This window comes from Solanum tuberosum, unplaced genomic scaffold, assembly GCF_000226075.1.
Source record: "Solanum tuberosum cultivar DM 1-3 516 R44 unplaced genomic scaffold, SolTub_3.0 scf00116, whole genome shotgun sequence".
NCBI classification, from domain to species: Eukaryota; Viridiplantae; Streptophyta; class Magnoliopsida; order Solanales; family Solanaceae; genus Solanum; species Solanum tuberosum.
The window spans coordinates 1126313-1136057 of record NW_006239040.1 but is presented as its reverse complement, the minus strand read 5'-3'; the positions used below and the strand labels follow the sequence as shown (position 1 = coordinate 1136057).

Sequence of the window (9745 nt, the reverse complement as noted above, 5' to 3'; positions counted from 1 at the left end):
GAGAAAATTACATAGAATCACGTAAAGTAAGGTTGAGAACAAGAAGAAAATGAAATATATAAAATAAAAAATAAACTTTTACAAAATTTTAGAATAATAAAAATAAAAAAAGAACTTAAGATAATAGAAGTAAAAAAAATTAAAACAAAAAAATAAAAATAGAAAAAAAAAGTAATCAGGTGGTAATTCATCATGTAATTACCAAACAATTCACAACCTCTGTCTGTGAATTGTAGAGTGTAATTACCTCCTGTCAATTACACAAATTACCTGCTGACCAAGTAATTATATGTCCTTCCAAACAGGACAAGATAGTGTAATTACACCAATTACACCAAATTCAATTACCAGGGTGTCCTTCCAAACAGGCCCTTAGGGGTCGTTTGATATAAAAATTCATAAGGCAGGAATTAGTAATGTAGGTTTATTTTTATCAAGTGTTTGGTTTATTGTTTACCATCTCATCTTGTGTTTGGATTAAAACTTTATAAAAAAAACTTATTTCCAATCATACCCTTGAATTATTATGTAATTAGGTTAAGTAAATAATTATCGGACAATATTATTTTTTATGGCCTTCTAACTAGCTATGAGAAGAACAATTTTGTTGTCATGTTTGCCTTTTTTTTCACTTAAATTATTTGACAATAAATAATTATCATCTTAGTAAATTAATCACTTACAAAATGTCAATTTTCAATTTTTTTTTTTAAAAAAGAATAAACCATCAACTTCTAAAATTGAAAAGACGGTAAACAATAGTAAAATTGAATAAACCATCTACATTTACACATAAAAATTGCAACCTGTAATTTTAATATGTATGCGATTTTATAAATTGTTCAAAATACAAATAATTAGAAAATCACACAAATATATATACATTCAATTAAAATCACAAACGTCACGTGGTGATATATTTGTCTTTTTAATTAGTTAATGTTAAACAACTCACACTTCAAATATTGTATTAATATGTATTTGATTTATTTAGTTAACAAACAACTCTCTCTAAATAACTTGTAAGCTAATTTATTTAAATAAAATTACTAGTACAAATATAAAACATAACATCAAGAAAATAAATAAAATAATTAAAATGATTTCAAGGATATTTTTGTCTTTACATAGGTTTATCCCATGATATTATATCTCATGTATTACTAATACCTCCAAATGGAAGGTATTAGTAATAAATCTTATAATACCATATAGGAGATATAACTAAGTCATGGATTAGTTATACATATGCCCAAATTCCTACAAAACATAGTACTAAATTATACCACACATAATACATGGACTATTTATTTTAATGCACCCTACCAAACGACCCCTTAAGGTATTATTTGATTTGAAACAAGTTATTTTAAGATTAGTTGTTTCAAATAAAGTATTTTATTTAGGAGCTATTTAATTAAAAATAAATTATTCTAAAATTAATTATTTCAGATTATTTTGAGATAAGTTATTCAACTAGAATAACTTATTCCGTCAAACTAACAAACAAAAATGATGGGTAAATAATTTAAAAACTACATAATACCTTTAATCAAATATAAAATAAAACAAACCTACATTTTATTTCTAAAAAAATTAGTCAAGTATAAAATAATAATAATATGTATAATTATTAGCATTATATTACTTACTATTAAAATATGATAAAACAGTGTTTTATTAACTAGTGAAGAACAAAAATTCATAAAGGGAGAAAAACGTAAATGAAGCAACAAGATGATCGAACCATTGAAATCCAACGGTTCACGTTTATTTTGTAGCCATATAGATATAAAAAATAAGAAACCCTCGAGATACATTCACATCAAACGTTTTTGCCCTAATCATCAACCAAAGAAGAGCGGCGATGGAGATGGAGATGGAGAAGGAGAAGGAGAAGCAGGAACAGAATGAAGAACATCACATTGATAAGAAGCAGAAGACGGAGAATCAACAGGTTTTCTACTTTTCGATTTCATCTCTGATATAGAGTTCTTCTTCAATTTTAATCTGAATTTCCCCCCTTTTTAAAACTTAGGATGAGGTTGTTAAAGCTCGTCGGCCTTTGAAACTGTCTCGCAAAAACACTCTGCATCCCAAAGAGGTGATTATGCTCTATTTTGTTTTGTTTTTAACCACTGATTTCTGTAACTGATTTTCTATTCAAATTTGTTTATGTTTCAGAGCCTCCATGACCTCCACAGCTTCGGATGCAGCGAATCGTACCTCTCTTTTCGAGTTATTTTGTTTGTATAATTGCTATTGTGTACTGTACAATGCTCGTTTGGATTTTATCGTTGAATCCATTATTATGTAAAGATAACAATTAATTCTAGGGAAGAGAGAACCATACAAATTAATCATGTGCCAGAAATCAGATTTGAACCACTAAATTGGAACTGGTTAACAACCGTTCAAACAAGGTTTAATGTTTATTGTGATTTTTTGCTCCCGTTTTCGCAGGGATCTCTGGTTGAATCCTCCAGCTTGCATTCGCTCCCCACCTTATGCGACCTTGTATGGCATTGAAGTAAGTAGAATCTTGCTCCAGGAGGACCGCAGAAAACTAAAAAAATCCCTGGCATCACCTTTAAGGTGACTTGGTGCAGTACTGGTAGTCTCTCTTTGATTTTTCCTATCGGCTATCTCCTGATCTAACCATCTATTAGGACTGAAGTTAATCGTAGTTATGAAGCTTTTGTTTCAATTAGACTGAAGTTAATCGTAGTTCTGAAGCTTTTGATTAACATATTATGTTAAGATCGGTTTGTTTATTTCCATGTATTAAGTAACTTTTTGGGATCTAAATGCTCTATGGTTATCTACCTTTTTGATTATGTGCTTATCCCGTTTTCTCCAACTCTAGTTCAATATTGTTGTTGTTTTTTAGTTGGTTGCGTAACTTTGTGTCTCTTTCTACATTTTGATCAGTTCAAGCCTTTGATCTGTGGCTTATTCGTTTAACATTGTTGTTATATCTTTGTTTATTGGCTTAACAAGATTTATGGATCAACTTATCTTCTTTTCTTCCTCCCAACTGTTCAAGTGTTTGTCGCGTTTTCTCTAACTTTACTTCAACGTTATTTATCTCCTTCTGTTTCGTTATATTTGAATTTGACCATTGATCCTTCGTGTCTGTACATTTTGCTCAATATTTTGATTAAGACAGAAAAACCTATTTCTAAATTTGGATTTTTTTGTTCATTTGCTTTAACATGATGGTTATTATATCTTTGCTTCATGATCTTGGTTAAAAAGTTTTATGGATCAATTTATCTTTCCAATTTTCATAATGGTTGAAACTAAAATGTTTTCATCTTGTTATTTGATTGTGAGGGAACTTTCTATTTCATCAAATATGTAGACATTCTTGCAGTACTTTTGTTTGTGAAAGATCAATGCCAAGGGGTTTGCTATCGTAACCTTATTTTTTTCATATCGATTACTTTTCTTAATTAGAATCCCCAGTAAAAAATCTGGAATTACAGGAGTAAGTTTTAACTATTTGTATAACTAATTACATCAAATATATTATTATTAGTCCAATCGTATTCTCAAATAATGCCCGAGGTATCTAGTATAATTTTATAAGCTATGAGAAAGGTAAACTGTAGGTAATCTTATTTAGAAATAAAAAGGAGCAATAACAATAATCAAATTATGCGCTATTTATTTTAATTGTTGTTGAATGCAACCTACATTATTCTTTAGGAAAGTTATGCACGTATTCGTAATAATTTTTTGGCATAATACAGCGTAATAATTTTTTGGCATAATACATAAAATAGACATTATAACTTGACAACTAGCATCTAAACACCTCAATGTGTTCAATTGTGTTAGTTGAACTCTCCAACTTAGAAAATGATCATCTAAGCACCTTCAAAATTTACGTCAACTTCGAGTGTCATGAGATACAATTGGGAACGAGTTAAAGTGTTTAGATGTGCATTCTCTTACTTATCTGTTGAAGTCAAGTTAAAATGTGTATTATATGCCTTATTTCTCGGTGATTTGATAATACATTATTTTGTCCCACTTTTTTTTTTTTTTTTGGCTTTGTGATTTTCCTCTATATAATGCTACGCAGTTTCCATCGAATAAAAAAGTTGGGTTGTGGGCTAAGATCAAGGTAGTATTTGTTCATCAACTTATACGATATTAACTCAATTTTTGTTAGTTGGATTGGCTAAAAAGTTGTAGTGTATTGGTTCATTAAGCCAAAAATAGTATAGAAAACATGTTAAAGAGCTCCACCATATTCCATCCAAAAGTGAATCAGGATTTAGAATCAGCGAGTTCAGGATAATCTTTATTTGTGTACATTTCAAAATCGCAACTGAATGAGGTTGTTAAAGCTTGCCGGCCTCGGAAACTATCTCGCAACAATACTCTGGATCCTACATTTGCTCGATATTTTGATTTTGACCAAAAACCTATCTCAAAAATTGGGTTATTTTGTTTATTTGCTTAACATGATGGTTATTATATCTTTGCTTTGATGATCTCGGTTAAAAAGTTTTGTGGATCAATTTATTTTCTTCCCCCTTGTGTAACATCCTTTCAATTTTAATGATGGTCGAAAGCAAAATGTTTTCATCTTGTTATAATTGTGAGGAAAACTTCTATTTTTTCTCCATGGATGTGATAAAGAGTGACGAAACTTATTTTTATTCGGTCACACATTAGTCTAAAAAACGAGAGTTAACTTCTGAGGTATGAGGAAGGTAAAGTGTACGTAATAATACCCTTACCTTGTGGAGGTAGATATCTAGAGATTGATTATGATCGACTCGAGCAATGACAAATATATGACATAACAAATAATAGAAAAGGCATAACATAACATTTAAAAATAAAAAAAAGAAACAAGAAGCAACAACAATAATCAAACAATGCGATAATTGGAGCACAAAAAATAACAAGTACGACAAACAACTACGAGAAAAATGCTGCTACTACTATTAATTAGGAAAGGGAGGTAACAATGTTAATATGTCATTCAACTTACATATAAATATTAATATCTAGTGTGTATAAAAAAAATGCACTATTTATTTTATTTGTTGTTGAATGTAACCTACAAAATTTATGTGGCATGCTAGTGTTATGTATCCATGAAATACAGTAAAAACGAATTGAAGTGTGTAGATATGTATTTTCAAAGTTGAAGTGTTTAGTTATTATCAGTTGAGGCCAAGTTAATGCGCCTATCGTATGCCTTATTTTTTTGGTGATATGATAATTGTCACGCCACGTTATGCGACCACAAGATACGGTGGAAATGAGTTGAAACGTGTAGATGTGCATTCTGAAAGTTATTAAAAAATTGTTTAGTTATCAGTTGAGACGAGGTTAATGTATTCAGCATGCCTTATTATTTTGGCAATCTAATAATATGGTATGCTTTCCCACTTTTTTTGGTTTAAATTTTGCTTTATGATTTTTCCTCTTTGTATAATGCTAGGCAGTTTCCATTATGTCACAATAGCAGGGGAAACTAGTATAAAAAAGTTGGGCTGTGGGCTAAAATCATGTGTAGTATCGGTTCTTATCAATTTAATATGTGACATACGAGTCATCAACTCACACAATATTCATTCAATTTCTGTTAGTTGGATTGGCTAAAAAAGTTGTAAAATAGTAAAGAAAAAATGTTAAAGAACTCCACCCATCCCATCCAAAAGTTAATCAGGATCTAGAGTCGGCGAGTTCAAGGTAATCTTATTATTTGTGTACATTTCAAAAGAATTCGCATATATATATATACAGAGTTGGAGACGAATGCAAATGATTCAGCTGAACTCACAGCACAGACCGCGGACTCAGTTAAGTAAACATCCTTTCCTCAAGAAAGCTTATCTGATCTATCACCACAGCACAGACCGCGGACTCAGGTCAAGTATTGTAATTCATGTATTTTTATTTAAAAACAGCAGTATTCAGGTCTCAAAATTCTTCTTTTTTTGAAAATAAAAGGTGTGGTGCCTAGGCCAGCTTGCGCACAACCTCGGTTTGAATCTATGACTAAACTTCAGAATAAAAGCTTGATAAATAAGACAGAGACTAAAAGAGGTTTGCTTACCCTTTTCATTTCACCCATAAGATCATCAAGGGAACCATAGCCCTGAGGAAGAAAACCAACTTGTTGCTTTGTTATTGAAGGAACTGCTTATAAGGTTGATCCTAATGTTGATGAGGCAAAATTGAAAGTTGTTGGAAAAACAATATTAATATCTCAAAAATACAATATTCTTGAGAACATTCAACTCAACACATAATTGATGCAAATTTCACTACACCAAAAGAGACTTTTAGTGACAATTAATTTTCCTATTAGCGGCAATATTTATTGCCACAAAAACATTTACCGGCATTTAATCTATTGCCATTGCATCCAATGTCGCTAAAGGCTTTAGTGGCATTTATTTAGAGTACCGGTAAAGATTAATATTATTGCCGCTAAACGTTAATACTTTTGGCGGCATTTATTTAGCGGCTATTACTATTGCCAGTAAAATTACTTTAAAAATGTGATATCAAACATATTGTGTGGCTTGTGTAAATGCCGATGAAGATGCAAAGGATGACATATTTAACCACCACACTTTCATAGCATAAAAAATAAAAATCATAAGAGAAATATATTCTTTTTTTTGTAACTCATTTTTTTTATTAATCACCCAAGAAAAAACATTACAAAATTGTAGCCCAGTAATAACTCTACTGGCTAGCCTGTGACAATAAACTTAAAGAAAACATAACTAACAAATTGCTAAGAAAACATATTAAAAGATGTACTTTTGCACTAATCCTCTACGATGTACTGATTATCCATCAAAAAGAGAGGACCAAGAAGCAGTAGAACAGATAATCAAAATATTATCTCCACCAACCAAACAGTCGAAACAAATATATCCTTCTGAGTCTTCTATTGTATGCCATGAAGGCTCTTGCTTTTGTAGGGTCCTCATTCAAAAACTCGAAGGCGTACATTCGCTTTGATTCTTTCAGACCTTCGATTTCCATCACAGCTTGCAGAAGAGCAGGGGTGTCAATGGTGTACTTGCTTTACTCGATTGTGTCAGCTAGGTGTCAGATGCTTGACATTATCACTAACATTGTGTCCTGCAATATCTCTGAGCGAAGAGTCTGTGTTGCAGTTTGGCCCTCGGGTTGAGCTTCAGGCTCATCTTAATTGTGCTCATGAAATATGTCTGAACAAGCAAGAAGAAAATAAACGCTACATGTTAAGTGAAGTCGACATATTAAAGGAGTTGAAGAGCTTCTTCAAATCGAGCTTCAAATTGCGCCAACTTCCCTCAGGGATTCCTTGGTTAAAAAAAGTTCTCATAAAGTAAGAGGCCAAGAGACATACTAGAGAAACAGAACATGAAAACAAAGCAGAAAAGCAAAGGAGTTTCTTAGATTAAGCGTCTTTTCAAATTACGTTCATTATTTTTGAACTATCAATCTAGATCTGATACGTTTTTAGTCTCATCAAAACAAAACTAAACTAAAGATGAACCACTGTTAAAACTAGAAGACGGATGCCTCCTTTAACTACGAGAATACGTCTCCTTCCTCAAAAGATATCCAACATTTATGTGCTCTAAACCAAAAATTTCAACAACCTTCAGACATGAGTAATTGTTTCCACTACCAGGATCTAATTTCCAGAACTTGAACAAAATTAGAAAAGTAATGCGATTGAATAATAAACACTTCTATTTACGAATCAGACTCAAATTAAGCAGTAATCCACCATAAAATTCAGTTATAGACTATAAATCTTATTGCATGTTTGTATTAGGGTTCAATTTAGAGGTGTAATACATTGAATGGTAAAAGAGTGATAAACATGAACATGTTTTACTCATAAAAACGCACTGTAATACTCTAATATGCGCGCAATTGATTGTGTGAGAAGAAAATTTTCAAATTACAACCATAACATACGAATCCAAAATCGTTCGAGATCTGAACAGAAATCATGAAGACGATAAAGAAATATCATACCTGAAGATAGTCAGCAACATCAAAATTGAAAGACCTCAATGATGGAACGAAGCGAAGCAGTGGCGATGATGAAATGAATGAACTCAAAACGGGAATGTAGGTTTTGATTGAGGCGGCGCAGAAAGAATGAGAGTTTTTTTGGAGTATTAAAGGAATGATCGTATAAAGGGATTGGGGATGTTTTAATGGCATTTATTATAGTTGTCACTAAAAGTTACTTACTCGCGGCAAAAGTTTAATTGCCGCTAATAGATGACGTTAAAGGAGAAATTAGCGGCATTTAGTTAATTGCCCCTAAATAAATGCCACTAAAACACTGTTATGTTGTACTGTTTGGCAGTTGTCAAACGTTTCCTTTTGACCAAATATTTTGTGCACTTTTAATAGCATTGATAGACTATTTTTAATCAAACGTTATTTTTTTGACCAATTGCCTCCTATTATTGCTTGTTATTAATCCCTATTTATTGTCTGACAATTGTTGGAGCCTAATCTTATGTTGAGCTCTTTAGCTATTGATTAAGGAAGTAGATAAGAACAAAGAGAGTTTCTTCCATCACTTTCCAATACTATGAGTGTTGGGTTTTGTTTTAAAGAATCTTTGTTAGTTTTTGGCTCTTAGTTTTATACTAGAATAGCTTGTTGAATAATGGGGAATACATCCATACCGGGTGATATATCCTTAAGGACAGTGTCTTTCGACACGCCTCAAGCTATGAGAAGTTTCTAGAAGAGTTATTGGTGAAGTACAAGCTTTGATAAATTCGATACAGTGTTCGTCAAGAAGGTATTTTTCGTAATATTTACAACAAAAGTCAGGTTTTATGTTCCGCCATTTTTGCCTATTATTCCTGTTACTGGTGATTATTGGGTTTTGTATATTGATGAGGATTATCAGTATGCTTTTATTGGTCAGCCTAGTAGGAGGTATTTATGGGTAAGTTCCCTTTTTCCTAACTTTTGACATTCAAAGTTGTTGTCTTTGTAATTTGTTATTGAACAATGGATGAGTTATGGTAGCCTTGGAACGGCGGTAAAGTGTCACGCCTCGAGCCTACACTCTAGGCGGGACTGGCACTCGAAGACCATTGCTGGTCTCAAGCGAACCCTTGGCCTGACTTACTTACTCAGTGGAAGACTTAAAATATTTGAAAATAACTCAACTTTCTCAAACTAAACTCATAATGTTTTAAAAATAAACATTTAACTTAGCCACAATGACAACTCAAAATATGTACATAAGTCAATAACAAAATAAAGACAAATGAACTAACTAACTGTCTATCTATGAAGCCTCTAATAACTGAGATAGATGTCGGGACAAGACCCCCAACATCCTAATGAACTAAAATGATAAAGTAATGAAAAAGGAGATCCTCCGGAAGGCAAGGAGGCTCACCACCAGACTCTGAGTGCTCAACTGGATCAACGATGCGCTGGATGCTGATCTTGGTTACCTGCGTCTGCATCATAAGACAATGCAGACCAACTGGCATTAGTACATTGAATGTACGAGTATGCGAGTTGGAATGCTAAAACAAGATATAGGCTTGAAAGGAATATGAAGAAACACTTACCTTGACTCTTCTCAACTTCTGAATAACTTAACTCAAATATAAAGCAATAAAGCACATGCATTATATATAAAGCTTATAAAACAGTTGAAAACATCTTAGTTCATTAAAGAAAATGCAATAACAAACTTAACTTCACTCATTTAAGAAAA

The 9745-nt window shown here is 32.0% G+C and overlaps 1 protein-coding gene and 1 long non-coding RNA gene across 2 annotated transcripts; one reads left to right on the top strand and one right to left on the bottom strand.

Annotated features, from left to right (window-relative positions):
• The first annotated feature begins 1803 nt into the window (after positions 1–1803).
• On the top strand, positions 1804–2845 carry LOC102588035 (uncharacterized). The gene is made up of 4 exons (XM_006350016.2): positions 1804–1957; positions 2039–2104; positions 2185–2222; positions 2464–2845. Exons 1-4 carry the CDS (start codon positions 1868–1870, stop codon positions 2597–2599), a joined length of 330 nt encoding a protein of 109 aa, XP_006350078.1. The 5' UTR covers positions 1804–1867; the 3' UTR covers positions 2600–2845.
• A 3927-nt stretch (positions 2846–6772) lies between these two features.
• On the bottom strand, positions 6773–8223 carry LOC102583632 (uncharacterized). Its single transcript, XR_001473746.1, has 2 exons — positions 8020–8223; positions 6773–7332 (listed from the first exon to the last, which is right to left on the bottom strand). It is a non-coding gene; the product is annotated as an uncharacterized lncRNA (long non-coding RNA).
• Positions 8224–9745: the final 1522 nt, after the last annotated feature.